Source organism: Aricia agestis, chromosome 6 (genome assembly GCF_905147365.1).
Source record: "Aricia agestis chromosome 6, ilAriAges1.1, whole genome shotgun sequence".
NCBI lineage: Eukaryota > Metazoa > Arthropoda > Insecta > Lepidoptera > Lycaenidae > Aricia > Aricia agestis.
Window position 1 is genome coordinate 4,098,036 of NC_056411.1, and position 19,889 is coordinate 4,117,924.

General features: G+C 36.9%; 2 protein-coding genes and 1 long non-coding RNA gene across 3 annotated transcripts in view; 1 reads left to right on the forward strand and 2 right to left on the reverse strand.

The window, feature by feature from the left end:
• Window positions 1-11,865, reverse strand: part of LOC121727807 — a 22,356-nt gene extending 10,491 nt beyond the window's left edge. Inside the window, exons 1-2 of the long non-coding RNA XR_006035725.1 lie at window positions 11,853-11,865; window positions 2,398-2,408 (exon numbers count right to left, since the gene is read on the reverse strand). This is a non-coding gene — a long non-coding RNA (uncharacterized LOC121727807). The remainder of the gene's footprint in view (window positions 1-2,397; window positions 2,409-11,852) is intronic.
• LOC121727806 lies at window positions 2,519-8,561 on the forward strand. Its single transcript, XM_042115805.1, has 4 exons — window positions 2,519-2,684; window positions 3,582-3,730; window positions 4,268-4,348; window positions 8,363-8,561. Exons 2-4 carry the CDS (start codon window positions 3,604-3,606, stop codon window positions 8,536-8,538), a joined length of 384 nt encoding a protein of 127 aa, XP_041971739.1. The 5' UTR covers window positions 2,519-2,684; window positions 3,582-3,603; the 3' UTR covers window positions 8,539-8,561.
• A 788-nt stretch (window positions 11,866-12,653) lies between the features above and the next one.
• Window positions 12,654-19,724, reverse strand: LOC121727889. Its single transcript, XM_042115934.1, has 7 exons — window positions 19,699-19,724; window positions 15,580-15,689; window positions 14,780-14,827; window positions 14,501-14,587; window positions 13,715-14,374; window positions 13,238-13,414; window positions 12,654-12,824 (listed from the first exon to the last, which is right to left on the reverse strand). The coding sequence occupies exons 2-7, from the start codon at window positions 15,686-15,688 to the stop codon at window positions 12,721-12,723; spliced, it is 1,185 nt and encodes a 394-aa protein (XP_041971868.1). The 5' UTR covers window position 15,689; window positions 19,699-19,724; the 3' UTR covers window positions 12,654-12,720.
• Between the last annotated feature and the right edge of the window lie 165 nt (window positions 19,725-19,889).

Genomic DNA, 19,889 nt, shown 5'->3' on the forward strand with positions numbered 1-19,889 from the left:
ATTGTATTTGCCTACATACGTACGGGGTGTAACAAAACAGTGATAATACTTGAGGTTGTGATTATAGATTATGCTGTAAAAGTAGCAGCGCTGAAAGAGTAACTTTTTTTACTTTTTTCTGGGAAAACTCATGACGCCGCGCTGGAGCTCTTGCTCATACAAATAACAAAAAAAAAATTTCAGCGCTGCTACTTTCACAATGAACTAGCTGTACAAAAGACACACATACCATTCTGTAATATGTACTGGTCTAGACTCTTGACGCATGGTTCCTTAAACCAAATGTAGTCGACCATTCCCCTTTGAGCTAATCTCGCCCCATATCGTAACCGACGAAGGAGGTTTCACTTGTTAATCAACACAGCTTTCATCAAACTTTCCAAGTCGCCTGCGCTATACAAACTGGAAATTGTCCTAGAGGATCTGAGTCAATTGGGTCATATTAAGGTTACGCCTTTAACCTCATAAATAAAAAAAGACTATAATAACTTTTTTTCTCCTTCCAGTATTCCTCAGGCAAATGCTCATGCATTTTATCAAACGTCAATCGTTTAGCACGTATTAAGTCTGGGTAAACTTTTGTTTTTCAAAGGACGGCAACAATTTGGCCACCCACTGTATATTGGATCTTTATTAATGCAAATCAAATCAGTTCTTTGGAAGCTACGATGCAACACGTACATATTAAATAGACTTCTAAAAATACCGTTTACGTTTTTACCTGACACTATTCTAGCTCTTAAAACATGAAGTTTTTTCGCGAGTCCTTGCTTCAATTAGGAGCTACTACGGTTGAAACAAATACACACATAAAAAGTCTGCCAAAAAAGTTTTCGTTAGAATTAGCCTAATATTAAAGCTCGTAAAACATCTAGATTTTTCGCGAGTCCATCTTTCAATTAGGAGCTACGATGGATCAAACAAACACAAACATAAATGGACTGTCAAAATACCGTTTTCGTTAGAATTAGCCTAACATTGTAGCTCGTAAAACATCAAGTTTTTGGCGAGTCCATCCAACGATGGATCTTTCAATTAGGATCTACGATAGACCAAACAAACACACACATAAAATTTGCCAAAAATACTGTTTTTGTTAGGATTAGTGTAATACTCTAGCTCGTAAAACATCTAGTTTTTGGCTAGACCACCAGATAAGGGTAGGCTTATGGTGTTTATGTAAGAGTGTTGGGTGAAGTGTAAAAAATCTGTATGTCAAAATATATGTTGCGCGTGCGTACTGCGCCCAGTCCTGGTGTCGCCTGCTCCTGGGGCGGGGCTGTACATGCTTGATCCTTGATTTATTTTAATTGAAATAATATTTTTAAGAGCCTATTAGTCCCACTGCTAGGCAAAGAATAATTACTGTAGTCAAAACACAAAAATAACTATAGTCAAAACTAAGATGGTAACTTCATTGAAATTGCCATTCATGCCATTCACGGTTTTGACTATAGTACTGTTTTTTTTCAGAAGTAAAATGGGTCTTATAATATTTGTCCACAAGCCAAGACGGCGTCCTTATATTAAGTACGGGTAACATTAAAACTCTACGGGAAATACACTTTAGACAGTACAGTGTAGTTTAAATATGGCCTGTATGCACAATGCATATGCCCCGTAGTGTATTCTATATTTGTGGCATATTTCTTAAAAAAATGGTTCAGAACCTGTTCAATGACAGAAGGAGATTTTCAAATGATGAGATACGTAGCTCGTAGCACACTTGTAGCAAAATCCCGCAACGCTGCGAAAGTGCAACGCGCTACGGAAGCTCTACGCGCTACAGAAGTGCTACGCGCTACGGATATGCTACGCGCTGCGAAAGTGCTACGCGCTACGAAAGTGCTACGAGCTACGGAAGTTCTACGCGCTTCAAAAGTGCTACGCGCTACTGAAGTGCTACGCGCTACGGAAGTGCTACGGGCTACGATACCGCTACGTGCTACGGAAGTTCTACGGGCTACGATACTGCTACGAGCTACGGAATTGCTACGCGCTACGGAAGTACTACGGGCTACGATACTGCTACGCGCTACGGAAGTGCTACGGGCTACGATACTGCTACGCGCTACGGAAGTGCTACGCGTTAGGAAGCGCTACGCGCTATGGAAGTTCTACGCTTCAAAAGTACTACGCGCCATGAAAGTGCTACGCGCTACGAAAAACGCTTGTTTGGAAAAGGAATTTTAATGGTGCTTCACCATCAGCAGAGAATAATACCTCTAATAATAGAAATAGTTTGTATGAGTATACTATAAATTAATTATATATTTCTACTAGATGATTGTGCCAAAATCAGCTGTTTATCGTGTGGGAGCCGGGAACCGTACATTTTTCTGGGACAAAAAGTATCCTATGTCCTTTCCCGGGACCCAAAGTATCTCCATACCAAACTTCAGTAAAATCTATTCAGCGGTTTGGGCGCGAGGAGGTAAAAGACAGACAGACACACTTTCGCATTTATACATTATATTTTTCTATATCTTAACATTTGGTTCAACCCTAGACATTGGCGCCAGTATGTCGCCGCCAATTGTTGCTTCCCTAGGCCCAAGCGTGAGATCACTTGCCATCAGCCATCTCATTTGCACATTCGACATGACCGGACCAGTTTAAAGTTCATATCATAAGTTATGTGTGTGTGAATTGTTACAATGAAGAGACGGAGATTAAATTTTTAGGTGAGTTTTTTTTAGATTTTGAGACATTTTAATAAGATTCAAGTAATTTTTTAACCGCCTTCCAAAAAGGAGGAGGTTATATTATGTTCGCCTATGGATGTTTTTTGTTGATAAGTAATTTTGATTATTGAAGGTTATTTATTTCTTAAGACACTTTTGTAAGTTGCTATAAAGTTAAAGTGCAAGGAACTCTCTGGAGTATATTTTGATGACGTTGCTAAAACACGTTACGAATAGTTTTTCCTTCGATTTACCGAATCCTCTAAGAAACTAAAAAAATAATGCATATTTACATTTAATAATGATAAACAATAGATAAACTCTAGAAATAGGAGGGTCATTTATTTCTGATGAAATGCTCCAAGCTTTTGTTTAAAGTTCCAAATCTTCAAAATATTTTTCAGACTTACTTTTTTTATATTTTTAAAAACCATCAAACTTTAAATTCGTCTAGTTCTAAAAGTGTGTCTAAACCCTATCTATCAACTAAGTAAAGTCAGTCAGAATTTCGATTCATGTTTGCAATGAACTGAGTACCTAAATACTCAACCAATAATTCTTGTCTTCACTTGACTGAGGTCAGTCAGTCAGCATGGATTCCTAACCTATATACCAGGGGTTCCCAAACTTATTTTGTCTACTGCCCATTTTGAGAAAAAAAAAAATTTTAGCGCCCCCATTGTTTCAATTTAAAATGTATCCAGATGAAATAAATTAGCCCCCAAGCCTCTACACAATGCCCCCATTTTTTTCTGGGTCCCACAGCGCCCCCCTTTAGGCCTTCAGCGCCCACAAGGGGTGTCCCTTGTCCTGGCGCTGAAGGTCTAAAGGGGGCCCTTTATTAACACCCACTTTGGGAAAGACTGCTATAAACAATCATCCAACTCCTATTTTCAGTTGGCTGAGTCAGTCAATCACCATGGGTTCCGTCCGCGGCGCCCGCCCGCCGTCCAACACGGCGTACTTCGTGGCGCTGGCCGGCATCCTCTCCCTGCTGCTGCTGCTTTGCTGCTACTTCATATACTTCTGTGTTAAGAGGGTTAGAGGTGAGTGAGGGATTGAGGATGATGGTCAGTTTTTCAGTGTACAGACTGCAGAGTGCAACTACTCGATGTGAAGTTTAATACAATTTGCATCGAATTTGTTACAATTCTGTGAGACTCTTAGAATTACAGATTAGTTTTATGAGTGCGCAGAGTTTTTATTATAAGTAACTCGCAGTTTGGTGAGTCAATATCAAAATGTTTAATTAATTAATCGTTTGTAACAAGTTTAGATATGCCATCTAAACTTGTTATTGTAATTATCTACTTGACGTCGAGTAGTATTAAAAGTGGCACTCAGAATTGTAGAAAGGCCGATGATCGAATGATTCTATCCAATATGCCAAAATGTATTTAAAGAACCTACTTTGAATAATCTATGAAATTCAGATAGCTGTTTTATAGGTTAAAAAGCTCTCTGGATATACTACTGGCTAACAACAACCAAAAAATTAAATTGATAAATTATTCGGCGACTTGCATCAAATTGTGAATCACCTAAAACGTGGACACAAAATTTGACGCTACATTGTATTGCAGAGCTGATGAAGCAAGGTTTACCAGAGCCAGTGGCGTCGGTAAGACCGCCCCCGAAATCGACCTCCTACCCGGTACAACCTGGTATGTACGATGTACACGCCCCCTGGATTTTGGTGGAAATACTGACGAAAAGAAACCATTAGCGTTCATGATTTCGTGTGTGAGTGCGTGAAGTGTGAACAGTGAACTGTGACTTGAGTTTGAAAGACTAAAGACGAAAATGATTTTGAGTCTAAGTTTTCCTTTCATTACAATTCTTAGTGTCAGGACATAAACAATAATTTACCAAGGAATTTGTTTACTAGTTTAAAGGCTTTATGCACTTGTGATTGGTCAAGATGTCCTTTATTGCAGTACATGGATTATTCTTATTTTTCTAGTAAATATAAGCTGCAACTAAAAATTACTTGATTAAAAAGATATGTATTAAGAAGTTCTAAATGGAATACTAATTCTTATAATACGAGAACTTAAATTTTAAAGCACGTTTAATAATAATTTTTAGAATGTTTGTTAAAAAATTGTTGTTTGCGTTTCTATTCGTCAGTGCTTCCATCAGTTTTCTAGGTTCCAGGTTTATTCTAGAAGAAATACACCAATTAATTTGTTTAAAAATAATTGCGATTAAAATAATTGTAATTACGTTCTAAATAACAATCGGGTGAATGCACAGTGTAGTTCTATTAAATTACACGATACAAAGACGCTCTATTCTTAAGTAATAATAATATGTCAAAAACTTTATATTACATTTTTTGAAATCAGGAGTGCTCTGAGGAATTGTTCGGAATCATACCACCTGCAACTTTTCGCCATTGTCCCACGCGAAAAATATACCATCCTTATCACCTTGATGAGTTACAGTCTTCCACCGTGCGTTTCTCGCGTAACTTTCTGCTGCGCACTGTAAAACTCTGGAACGAACTGCCACCAGCAGTATTTCCAGACCTATACGACCTGCAAATTATTCGTGTTCGGAATTTAAAGGCCGGCAACGCACATGCAGCTCTTCTGATGTTGCGAGTGTCAATGGGCGACGGTAGTTGCTTTCCACCAGGTGACCCATTTGCTCGTTTGCCCCCTTATTTCATAAAAAATAAATACAGCCTGAAATTAAGTGACCAAGCTCAGCAAACCATTAAAGTTGTTATGACCCGAAAGACGACACCGTGAAACGTTGTTGGCACAGATTCAAGATATCATCCATCTTTATTAACCTACTCAATGCTAAAATAGCCTTAGGGTCAGGTCACACACAATATGAAATGAGACGAAGCATGACGATGCATAAAATATGCAATATTTAAGGCGGCGACTAACCCTAAAGTGTCGATTTTATAATTCATTTTTAAACTTGAAAATAAGCACCGAATTGTTTCATTTTCTAGAATTAAATACTACATTATATTTCCGAGAATTCGATCTGAGCAAAAACACGATATCTTAAAATTTTCTCGATAGAAAAAAATCACCAAGATGCATCTAATTTTCACGAATTTTTCATTTATTTGCGTGCATTGAACTAAGTTAATATTTTAACACATTGTATAAAACTCTATCATTGAGAGATCGACCTAGCGGATTTTTAAAATGTTGTATATTTATCGAGTTATTGAGAAAAAACTAATTTGGCGATGAATCCGCGTCGTTATTTTTCACCTGGCATATGAAAGACGGGCGTGAGTGTGAAGAGAGAAGGACGATGTTTGATTTTTGGGGTTAGTCGCCCTCTTAAAGTAAAACTAAAACAGCGTAAATTTTGTATAGATATTATCATTGCTTCCCGTTTCGTTACATCTTATTTAGGAGTATCAGTATAGAACGTCTGAGAAACGAATAATAGCTTTTTGGTGTATTTCTAAGAGTAAACAAGGATTGGGCATCAAAATTATTATTCAAAATTTTGTTTCTACTGCTTGTTTAGTATCCAGATATTATACTGGCTTAAAGTTATGGTAACCATTGGTGTTATGTATTATGTGTATCTAGATCCAAAAATTATAGAAACTGGTATCTGATTATGCTTTGTGGTATGTATTATATGGTGTATAGGTAGTGTATAGGCATAAAGTTAATATACCTAGCGGAATAGAGAAAAAAAGGCCTAAACAAGAGAGATGTCACTATCAGTAACACTGCGTGGTAAAAAGAGACGTGTGATACATGACAGCAGCACTCTTTTTTGACGTCCAGTCAGCAAGTGCCGCACGTTGACAATTTAATCTCATAGAATTCATGTTCAATCATGCTTGTGGAAGTGTATACGTACACATATTTTTCACACAGATGAAAACTAATTTTGGTTCCGTTTGACAGCTTGAGATTGTTGCTCTATTCCGCTAGGTATATTAACTTTATGTGTATAGGTAAGTATTAAAATACCTACATATTTTCAAGCTACAATATTGCGGCAAGATTGAAATTATCAGCGTGACCAATTATAATGAAGCATTGACAGGCTCATAGTAATTATTATTATTCATCTTGTCACTCACTACATACTGGTATAGTTCTTGCAATCTACGAGCGCGTGTAGCCTTTATATCCTAAGATCCGACCGTAAAATTCTGCATGAATCGTTTTTTTCGATACTAGTCGTTACCACTTATAGTTCTTGCAATCTATGAGTGCGCGGCGCCCTTAGTTGTGTTGGTGACCATATCTATACACGCGTACATGGCTCGCTCGTTACTGACTGCTCCGTTAGGTACGCACACTAACGAAAATGTATATTCGTATTTCCAACTACAAATAATAGTATTGGATCCGACCGTAAAATCCTGCATGAATCGTTTTTTTCGATCAAATATATTTTAAAATAATCTTTAGAACATATAGAATGGATTAATGTTGGGTTGCCTTGTTAAAAGTAGCCGCAAGTACCTCTGTCAATAGAAAAGTAAGTAATTCAATAGAAAAGTAAGAACTAAGAAGGAATGACATTGAGGAATGACAGGACACTACGCATAAAAATAAAAACGCCTGTTAAATAAAAATAGCAATCTTGCAGGTTCTCGACGTCCTCAAATCCGGCCAGGCATAATAATTGTAGGCCTGAACATTTGTCTTAAACAAAAATGATGGCAACCCCAGTTTGCGGCTATCGTGCAACTGGCAACCATGGATATTCATGCACAAAATGCATAAAACTTTAATTTTGTATCAAAATTACTAAAAAAGTCGATGCTTCAATTTTGATGAAGAACTTTGTCTGTTTACGGGCTGGCAACCCTAGGTTGCGGCTGACTTAGAGCTGGCATCCATTTATACCTTATTTTGTCTCGTCATTTTCTTTCAAATGATGTAAAATTTACTGAAAAAAATATTCATACAAATTATGCATTTATCTCATGAACATTAAACTTAATTAGAGGTACTTGCGGCTACTTTTGACAAGGCAACCCAACATTAATCCATTCTATACGTTCTAAATATTATTTTAAAATATATTTGATCGAAAAAAACGATTCATGCAGGATTTTACGGTCGGATCCAATACTATTATTTGTAGTTGGAAATACGAATATACATTTTCGTTAGTGTGCGTACCTAACGGAGCAGTCAGTAACGAGCGAGCCATGTACGCGTGTATAGATATGGTCACCAACACAACTAAGGGCGCCGCGCACTCATAGATTGCAAGAACTATAAGTGGTAACGACTAGTATATAGTGAATGAAGAGCGCTGATGACTAAAATATCATTGCATACTAGCTGTCCCGGCAAACGTTGTTTTGCCATAAAATGATTTTCCCTGTTTTCCTGCTTTTCTCTTGAAGTTTTTTCAGATTTTTTTTCTATAGACCTCACGGACCCCGAGACCTTTCCAACCAATGCAAGACCGTGGAAATCGGTTCGTGCGTTCTGGAGTTCTGTAGTTATAGCGTCAGGAAGGAAAACCCGACTTATTTTTATATATTAGATAGATTATAAACTCATCTCCTTACCGATAAAATATACTTAAACCTATTTACTTGTCGTGGTCTGCCACATTGGAAAAGTCACAGACAAATAAATTGGGCTGAAAATATTTTTATTAGTAAGAGGATTTCCAAATGCTTAATTATGGATTTCAATGAAAAACTTTTTTTGCAGAGGTCCGAGAGAGTGCGACCGCGATGGCGCGCCTCTGTCAGATGCCGTCTCGCTCTGACGCGGTGTTTCCGTCTCAACAGCCGTCCAATCTTCCCCCACCCCGCGTTCTCTCCCGTCCACAGACGCCGAAACACGTGCCGCAGTGCCCACAGTTGACTGTCGAACCTCCTACGTAGAGGTTAAACTACCCGCAAAAGTTTGTTTGAAGTTGTTTTATATCTAAGGACCACTTGCAATAGCGTTATTGGTAATCTTGTGCCAAAATATAAAAAAACAGGCTCTGGCTATGACAAAAGCAAAAAATCCAGGGCTTTTTGCAGTAGTCTTATTAGTAGTCTTGTGTCATCAAAATATCACAAACACAACAAATAACAATATATGATCACGTGCTACAGTTGGTTGCTAAACCTCCCACGTAAAGTTACAACTACCCGCATAATGCGAAGTTTTTTTATGTCTTTTTCGAAAGACTGGAATAGCTTTATTCCAGAATGACGCAAGTGGACCTGAATTTAAGAAATAAAATCAACAGACTAATAAGAAATAAACAAACTGTAGCATAAGTACTGCATTGTAATGGCAAAGTTATTATATATAATCGTTTTGTTTACGAAAATTGCAAATTGATTTTCTTTTGCTAAGTGATGGCAATATGGTGACAACTGACAACCAGCCTAAAACATTTTTATCTTAGTACTGATTGCTCGGTGGTGTGTTAAATGTCTAATGACATACTTGTTATGTATGCATTAGGCTGGTATTTTAAGGATATAATATACTCAAGTCCTCAAAGGATATTTTCGTATCACCTTAAATTAGTAGGTATCAATTGTGCGCTGTTAAGCATTTGTGTGCATCATACCACAAAAAATATATATGAAGTTATTTATTTACTTCATTTAGAACAAAACTGCATTCATAACTCATAAAAAATATTTGTGAACTAATACACTTAAGCTTAAACATCGGCCAATTCATATAACGAAGTTCCTTATGGCGCGTTCGGCGTTGCGAAAGCAGGCTAGACAGAACGATATATTTTACCTCGATACTTTTTTGTTAGTACCTGCATAATAGGGGCAGAGGGCGTTGATAGTATTCCTTTGCTTCAATTAGATGGCGTTTGTTAGTATTCCCTGTCAATAGATGGCGTTTTAGGGTTCCGTAGCCAAATGGCAAAAAAACGGAACCCTTATAGATTCGTCATGTCTGTCTGTCTGTCCGTCCGTATGTCACAGCCACTTTTCTCCGAAACTATAAGAGCTATACTATTGAAACTTGGTAAGTAGATGTAGTCTGTGAACCGCTTTAAGATTTTGATACAAAAATGGAAAAAAATAAAAAAAATATTAGGGGTCCCCATAGATACAACTGAAATGGAAAAATTTTTTTTTCATCTAACACGCATAGGGCGTGTGGGGTATCTATGGATAGGTCTTCAAAAATCATATTGAGGTTTCTAAAATCATTGTTTTCTAACCTGAAAAGTTTTCGGGAGACACTCTTCCGAAGTGGTAAAATGGGTCCCCCCCCCCCTCTATCTTCTAAAGTAGGGGCACGATAAGTCTAAAAAAATATATGATGTACATTACTAAAAAAACTACCAACAAAAATTGGTTCAAACGAGATCTAGCCAGTATTTTTTTTATACGTCATAAATGGTAAACCTTAATTTAACTTTCATTAAATCAACTGAAATATGAAAATAAATCAAAAACCTCTTAATTTCATAAAAATAAACCTTATTGCTGCTGCGGAACCCTTCATGGGCGAGTTCAACTCGCACTTGGCCGGTTTTTTATATAATTTTTTTAGTGTATAATAATAATATGTATACAGGTTTTTTGAATACAAGAAATATCAAATAACTTCGTTCCATTCGGGTGTCCCTTGTTGACACCTCTCAAGTTTTTATTTTAAAACAGTTATTCATATAATATACAATGCTTTATCAAATTGAGCTTTATAAAAGCTTAGAGCTTTTGTAATTAAATATTTTTTGTAATCATGCCGTAATTATAGTTAGATATTAAACAATAAGAAAGTTTAAAGAAAAATGTTTTTGATTGTGCTTATGATGTTTATCAAAAGAGAGAGAAAGAGAAATATAATAAAGACATTACGTAAAATAATGCTAATATTAAGCGCGTAGTATCTGTGTGTATATTCTATGCCAAAAGTGACCAATAATGTGCCAAATTAGATTAATATTATAGCATAATATTGTGCTTTACCTAACTAATACCAAAATGTTATTCGTATCTAAAGAAAAAAAACTTGATAATACCTAATTTATGAAGTTTTTCCTTAAGATTTATTTAATGAAAAGTAATTAAGAATGTTTAAGATTATTTATTGTTACTAATTGAAATAAACAATAACTTTATAATAGTAAAAAATTATTAAATAATATTATGAACTGTATGTCTGTATCGTAGTTCGTAAGTCTGTCTGTTTATGAATGTCTAATAATGTTAGGCTTTTGATAAAGGCTGTGTATTTATAATAAAATTTAAAAACATATTGTGTTTTTAATTTCTAATAATTATTATATTAAAATACTAGTGTTTGAGAAAAAACTTAAAAGTGTGAGGTTTCCTAGCCCCGGAAAACAGAAGAAATCCCAGAGATTGTTTCTTTTTGCTTTCAATACTCCCAACAAAAAATCCTCACAGATATTTCCAAGAAATTTCTTAAATATAAACTAAGTGATAATACTTTAGGGTGTGTATGTGGGTTCCCTATATAGAAATCGTTGTGATTTGTGAAGGAAGCAGTGCTGAAAGAGTAATTTTTTTTTCATTTTAGTATGAAAAAATTCAATTCATGCGATTTTTAAATCACAATATAAAATTTGGTCTCTCAGCGCTGTTACTTTCAGAGTGATCTTGTGTACTGCGCACACACTTGGACACTATAAAATTACTCCTGCGTAGCTAGCCTGGTTTCAATGAAACCGTTACCGAAACCGGTGTGGGAGCTATTATTACAAGATTGTCAGGCTTAATTAAAGGTGATAAGATAAATATACGGAAGAAAACAAAAGTCTGTTAAGTAAATTTATTTACATAGGAATCAACAGTTACATAAATAGTCAATAGCTTAGCAATAAGCGTATAACGAGATTTCAACATTATAGCGTTAACTATGAGATTTTAAATCAGTTTTTGACTTTCATACAAACTCAATATTCATTTCCACAAGTCATCGTCTATGCAAAGAGTATGAGACACCACTGCACCGTTAATAAAATGTCACACCCAAATCGCTTAACCGATTTTGTGGAAATTTGGTATGTAGATACTTTGAATCCCGGGAAAGGACATAGGATACTTCTTATCCCGAAAAATGTACGGTTCCGGGGGTCGAGTTCTCGAGTTACGGGCGTCATTTAGATAATCATATTTTGGACTAATATTTTTTAAACAACCCATTAATGTGAAATCTGTTTACTAGCGTACATTGGCATATACAAAAAAATAAAAAATACTTATTTTTAACAAATTCTAGCTCGGTGAAGGTCGAAGGTATCTTTCTTTTTCATTCTCATTCTCATACCCAAAATTAATACTTTAAAATAAAAAATACAATTAGATTATACCTATGACCTATCTACCTAAGATAAGTTTATCCGATTGTGTTTTTGTTTAGCTACATAATTGTATTTTAATTGGTCTTAAAGACTAATATAATTTATTATGTGCTACGAGATGGGGAAATATATTCTTTTTCATAAATATAACTTTTGATAATAATATTTTATAAACTGTTTATCTACACTTTCATTGCCAATGCAACAGCTTTAACTTTCCATAAAAATAGCAATTAAGTAAGTAGTTTAAATTATTAGTATTAGGTACGAGTATATCCTGGTCTCTGAACATGTAGAAATTGGGCCAAATGTTCTATTGCTACTTGTCTTTTTCATGAAGATGCGAAAATGTCGTTATTGCATAATCGTGCGCGAGTGGAAAAACACACCCTGTTTTTCATTCGCGCACGTATATTCAGCTTCATACTACCTAGTACAAAGACGTTCTACCTATTCGGGTACCAAGCTTTAGAGCCTGGTTTTGTTTCTTTGACTAGATAGGTAACATTGGACGTATTTTTAATAATTTAATTAAATGAGTTCCCTTCAGGACTGACACACGTGGGATAAGTGACTTCGTTGTTCAGTAACTGATGTTTAAAATTAATTGAAATCTTTACTTTCATTTATTTTTAAGTGCAAAAATACGGGCACATTAATTTTGTTAGAGAAAAGTGGCCGTTAGTAGTAGCTTGTCCCGTGTGTTAGTCCACGCAGTCTTTCACACTATGTAAACCACTGTATAATTCTAGCGTAACTAGACTGTCTATATGGCAGTCTCCTTCCGTTCTCTCGTGGACAGAAGATGGAGCTGATCGTAAGAGGGTGGTGCTTCATCACATTCTTCTAGCTCGTAATCTAAGTCACTCTCTGGAAAAGTTAAAAGATGATAAACGTGAAAGAATATATTGAAATTGGTAAGCCTGACAGCCAATCTGATTCAACATAACTCCAAAGAAGTTCCTGGACATCTGATACTTTTTCCAAAAGAAGCTGACACAATAAAAATGATAATAATTTTACTCATATCTACATTTTCCATGCTTAAAACACGGCTTTCGATTCAGCCACCATTTACCAACCGCGTCGTCTTCAGGAGGATCTGATAGTACCACGCTAGCATCAGATATTCCAATTTCCGGATAAGGTAGCTGAGGCCTGAGTGTGGCGCCAACTAATCTCCAGCCCTGCCATGTCTAACTTACTTCACTCCTTTCCGACGTGCGTGGAGTCGACTCAAGCCACCAAGCACGTCGTCCTCAGCAGTAGGTAATGAGGTTTACCTGATAAAGCGGCGGAGTGTGGTCGCATAGTTGGTGCCAGCACATCTCCAGCACTGCCATGTCTAGCTCGTCCCCACACGCGCTCCACCATAACCCCCGGCTCTCGGTCTAGCCGCCACGCACCAAGCACGTCATCCTCAGCCAAGTAAGACGCATCCGAGTCGTAGCCTACAGCCTCTGTGGAAAAACCCAAGAATTAAAGCATACTGGTATGAATGGTTACTGGTAAGATAGTATCGTTTGTAAGGGTTTTCATAGTTGTATGAGTTAAAAGAGTACTTGGAAAGAAAGAATTGAATTAAAAAAAAAGAAATAATTCAAATTATTAAAGGCGTTTGCATTTCCTAATTCATGCAGGTTTTTTTATCGATATTATCAATTGCATATTGCTATGCTGGAAAACGCGTTTAAGGTCTGGATTGATGCATGTGTCTAACTATGAAAATAAGTTTAGGTAATTACTAAGTTACACCTTACCTACGGATGGAGGAGGAATGGGCACTGGATGAACATTGTACAGACTCGAACGAGATTCCACGGTATGATGTACTGCTCCCGATCTATCTATCTCTTTTCCGTCGACTGTCCCAGTTTCTTCAGTACCAGTTATTTGGAATTCGGGCATCGACTGTTTCTTAACGTCTGCACTCTTGATTGACTCATTTAGGTTTTGTTTCGATACTTTTGGCTTAAATATTTCGTTATCTTTTACTTCCGAAGTATCATTAATCTCGTTGGAAATATCAGTAGCTTCCCCAATATAAAAGCTTGGAGACTCTCTGACCTCTGTAGCATCACTGTCTTTGATATCCTCATTCAATAGCTCCTTGTTACTATTTTTATTTTTTGACGATTTGATATTCGTGTAGTGTTTCTTGCAAGTTCTTTCAACGGTCAATTCATTTGGATTGGTTGCTTCCTCTTCTTCGTTAGAGCTATTGGCTTCGCTGTTGTTGGAGGATTTGAGTGGGATATATAGATCCTTGTTGGATCTCTCCCAGTCTCGTCTATGGAGTACCTCGTCTATGACGCTGGGTGCAGAGTGGTAGCGGGTATCGTCGACTACTTCGTGATGAGATTTTCGTCTTCCGCGTATCTCCTCGTGACTTCTATGAGCTGATAGCGGCTGCTTCGTGCCTGAAATTTGCAATAAAATTTTTAAGTATTATGTTGCAAACATTGTTGTTTGATTGTATAACCAATTACACTAACTTTTTGAAATATTAAATTTTGCTATGATTTTTTAAATTAAATTTGTTTTACCAGAAGTGCTTGGTAAGTGCAAAGACACAGCGCTGCTGCCGAAGCGTTTGCTGGTCCAATCGTGGGATTTTTTCCGGGAACCAACTTCTGTGAAATGAATTATAGGCATTACAATATGACAAAATAGGGCTTATTTTACATCATGCTTTAGGAGTTGATAAGAGAGATATCTGGGCGTAAACTGTAATGGTTCTTTATAAACGAAATGTGTGAATTAAATATTATTCAACTAGAGCAACAGAAACTAGGCAATAAACAAGGAACATTATTGTAACTTACCATGAGTTACAACTGCAGGTTTTTGTGGGTGATTTCCCGAACTGGTATCTGAAATGTGACGGAAGTTATAGAAGTGATCATAAAATAATGAAATGTCTTCATTAAAAAGTAATAGCTTTTATCATAATATGAACATTTAGCATTTAACACATAATTGTGGGAGAGCCATGCTTCGGCGCGAATGGGCCGGCTCGACGAGAAATATCACGTTCTCACAGAAAACCGGCGTAAAACAGCGCTTGCGCTGTGTTTCGCCAAATGTGAGTTTACCGGAGGCCCAATCCCCTACCCTATTCCCTTCCCTACTTCCCCTGTTCCCTTCGCTTCCCATCCCTACCCTCCCCTATTACCCTATTCCCTCTTAAAAGGCCGGCAACGCACCTGCAGCTCTTCTGATGCTGCGAGCGTCCATGGGTGACGGAAGTTGCTTTCTATCAGGTGACCCGTTTGCTCGTTTGCCCCCTTATTTCATTTAAAAAAAAATTCAATTCGTATGGATAGGAGCTTAGATACAATATTATTATTGTTTGTGCTGTCTAAAGTTTTTATTATCTTTTTTTAATTTCCTTAATTATTATGACAGATGGTTGAATATAATGAAGAAAAAATTAACTTTAAAATGACTGATTCTCTTTATTCTAAATACGAAAGCGTGTTGTTTAATTTTTCAGATTAAGCTTCAACTATAATATCTTTTCTCGTTTGTGTTGTGGCAAATATTATGTTCCCGCTTTACTTGATAACCCTGAAATATCCTGGAGATTATGAATTAACCGACTTAAAAAAAAGGTGGTTTATACCAGAGCTATCATCAGCCGGCCAGCAGCAGAGCCAGCACAGCACCAGCAGCGGCGCGCAGACCTCCGCAGCAGCGAACCCGCCCGCGACACCCCAGGCACCCGTCATCATGCTGGAACATCATCATCATGAGGTAAAATAAAAGAATCAAGATCACCAGGACAAACGATTACCGCCAGCTCTAGACATGTATAGGCAGTATAGGCCATGGCCTATACTGCCTATACATGAGCGGCTAGAATGGCGGCAGAGTTCATACATAGAGGCGGCAAGATTAAAGTGGCCTGCACCCATAAAAATATAAATCCGGCCCCGATTACCACCCAAAACTTGAGAGTTGCAATGGTCTATTTACTCGGTGAAATAACTGATGTGCCGCCGTGCCGTGGGGGAAGTTTTTCAGCATCAGGCGTTTTTTCAAAGAAATCTACCAATACTTAAACGATTCTGCTAATACTTAAACGATTCTACGAATACTTAAACGATCGTTAAGTCCATCTTAATACACTTGCTTATCCTTCACGCTTCAAGGCGGTTATATTATATTAGATCGAGGTAAACGTACCATATCTACTTAATATTTCTACACTTACTTGTTATAAGTCTGTTTCGTAATTGCTTGATATTTCAAGGATCCAAATAATAAAAGACATGAAAACACTTCACACGTACTGATTTGAACTACTTAATATGACGAAATATTTAATTTCGATAGATTAATTATTGAATGCTTTAATAAAAAAACAATATACTTAAATTAATTATTGAGTAAATAAATAAATAATAATAAAGAAAATTCAGAATTGAGTAGAATTTTTGTGGAATTTTGGTCGCGGAGTGAGTGATCGCGCGCGAATTTTCTTGATACAATGCTTCAAATGAGAGTATGCATAAAGCTGGTGATACACTAAGAATTGTTTGTTTTTATTCCTCAAAATAACTTGGAAAACGGAAAGGGTTTTTATGTATTACATCTTACTGCAGCAGTCTACACGCGTTATTGCTTTCATAAAGTTGAATTAAGTAATTTAAAAAAATCAAGCTCAGATTAAAAAATATATTTTATGTAGATCAAACTCAAATTTCTCAGCACTGAGTAGGCACTAGGCTGATGACGATGAAGTATAGCTAAGAACACGATCGATAGTGTCAGATTTTAACAAAAAAATTACATCAAAATTGGTCCACCCGTTTGGATGCTACGATGCCACGGACAGACATACACAGACAGACACGCCAAATGTTTTGACATCACACCCCTCTTTTTAAAAATATTAAAAATTTAAAATAAAGGGTTAAAAATTTTCATCAATTAAAATCTATTCTTACATTCTGCACGCTCCCTAACCCAACTTACCTACCATTTATTTTAAACACTTGTTTTACTTTGAAAATTAAATATTTAAACGAATGTCTAAAATTCTTAAAAGTATAAATAAAGCATCCTATTATTTTAGTTTGATGTATCTGACGACAAAGAATATAAACTCTTAAACGTGCCTCACACCACATAAAGATATTGTGTCACACACAGTTAGAAAACATAACTATCTTTTCGCAGTCAGGTAAGAACTGACTTCATTTTAACACGCTTTTATTAGCTCGGACTGTATGTATGTACGGAATCTTTAAGCACGATTTTCACCTATCTCCAGTAGTCTAATTAATTCGAAACTTTTAATACGTATTAAGAGCCGATGACAATGGGCCAATGACAATAGTATATTAAAATTTTTGAAAAAATTAAAAAAGCGTGTTTTTTTTTCAAACTATTATTTGTACCTATTTATCCCAGTGTGTCCGGGGTCTGCAGTGGCGCCGGAGTGTCGGCCGCCATCGATCCACCCCCAGCCTCACTTACATAACGAGCTGGTGTTTTGATTCTGCTCTGACGAGACTCGACACTAATAAATCGACTAGCCAGCAAAGATTTCTTAACCCTATTGATATTATTATATTGAGAGTGGCAAAGTGCGCCCACCGGGCAAGTGCGCCATTAGCCACAGCTATTTCTCAATACTGCCGATTGGAAATCTCCAATCAGCATCCTCCATATGGCGCACTTACCGGGTAGGCGCACTTTGCCACACTCACTATATAAAGATTATGGAAACAATAATCGGAAACGAAATAAAAACCGACAAGATATCCAGGCACACTTTGTAGTTGGCTATTGACTGCAGAGTGCAAACTAGCTAGTAGCTACCGAAGCTGAAAACTTGGAAATGTGTAAGAAAAGTCCAGATCAACTACACGTTTACATTTTTTTGTATTTGTATTTAAATAGATCCGCCTCCGTGGTCTAGTGGTATAGAGCGCGGCTCTGGACTCGGAGGTCGTGGGTTCGTTTCCCGCGTTGGAAACATGTTATTTCCAAGTTTGGTTAGGACAATGCAGGCTGATCACCTGATTGACTGACAAGTAATAATATCATAATAATAATATCTATGGACGCTTCACACCACGTCAGTCTGGCCCCGTGCTAAGTACCTAAAGGACTTGTGTTACAGGTACCAGACAACGGAAATATATTTAATACTTTTATACTATACATATACTTAAGATTTTTATTATATCATACACATATTTAATATACATCCAGACCCGGGAACATTGAAAACTTTTTGTTCCGTCGGCGGGATTCGAACCCGCGACCTCCGGCTTGAGCTACCGACGCGCTCACCACTGAGCCACAGAGGTCGTCGGTATTAGTAAGATGATCCATGCGTCGGATGGGCATATAAAAAGTCGGTCCTGCGCCTGATCTCTCGCCGGTCGTACCGGTCTTCCGTCCCACTGGGTTATGAGAGTAAAGGAATAGAGAGTGCTCTTGTGTACTGCGCACACACTTGGGCACTTTAAAATTACTCCTGCGTAGCTGGCCTGGTTTCAATGAAACCGGCCACCGTCACCGAAACCGGTGTAGGAGCTATTATTATTATTATTAAATAGATGGTTTTCAAAATATTAGTTTAGAGAAAGTACTGTCCCAAGTTTGAGGGTTTTATCGATAGCTGCAGGAAACGCACTTGAGTGTTGCAGTGGTGTTATGGGTTGTAGCCGCTGCCGAATACCAGGCTATATATTTTGTTTCTATTCAAGTTTTTCTTATGACATCGATACAAAAATAACAGGCGGAACCCGGGGTAATCCAAGCATTATTTTGCAAAGGTTTTATGTGAGATCGTGATATCTTCACAAGCAATTTAATTATTCGCACCGAAGCATTTGCTTTGAAAATTTGTATATTATATATATATACAGGGTGTAACAAAAATAAGTGATAATACTTTAGGGTGTGTACGTGTTCCTTGTAGAGAGTTAGCTGTGAAAGTAGCAGCGCTGAAAGACGAAAATTTTTTTCACTTTTGTATGGGCAAGGGCCAGAGCGTCACGAGTTTCCCCATACAAAAGTGAAAAAAAATGTTCGTCTTTCAGCGCTGCTACTTTCACAGTAACTTCTCTACAAGGAACACGTACACACCCTAAAGTATTATCACTTATTTTTGTTACACACTGTATAGGGGGTTTCGCGGGTGATAAATCGATCTAGCTAGGAATCATTTTTAGAAAATGTCATTTTATTCGTGTTTTATCGAATACCGAGCAAAGCTCGGTCAAACAGCTTTTTATATTAAAACAACAAGAATATTTTGATATAACGTGTGTTATCAGTTACGCAATTATTATAAAAAATAAAGATATCGCATAACATCGAGATGAATTATACAGATCAGTTATAACTCGTATAAGTATTAAATATATTCCCGTTGTCTGGTACCTGTAACACAAGTCCTTCAGGTACTTACCACAAGGCCAGACTGACGTGGCGTGAAGCGTCCATAGATATTATTAAATTCTCATAAAAAAAGTTTTGCCATTGCTTTCTAACTGCTGTTTAACCCTTCTTGGGTATCTATACATATAATATTATAATATATTGTGTAGCGTAGTTTCGACCAAAGATGAATCTAGTGATAGTATCTATAAAAAACGTTTAGGCATTATTGTGCCAAATAAATACACAATATGCATCTATATATTTAATATTATATAATATGCTTAAGAACGCAAGACGAGACAAAATATATTATAAAGGAGGTAAGGCGTTTAATTTTTACCTGTAGTAAGTAGTTACGTTCGAGTACTTTTTTTAAATCTTTCATCAAAGAAGAATTAATAGAAGAAACCATTTCCTCAATCATATACTTTTCCCTTCCTCATACACATCGCAAAACATAACCCTCCTAACACAGTCGGGTAAACGCGGCCAGTTTCTAGCGTACTATTCTCCAGTCAGCGCATGCAAAAT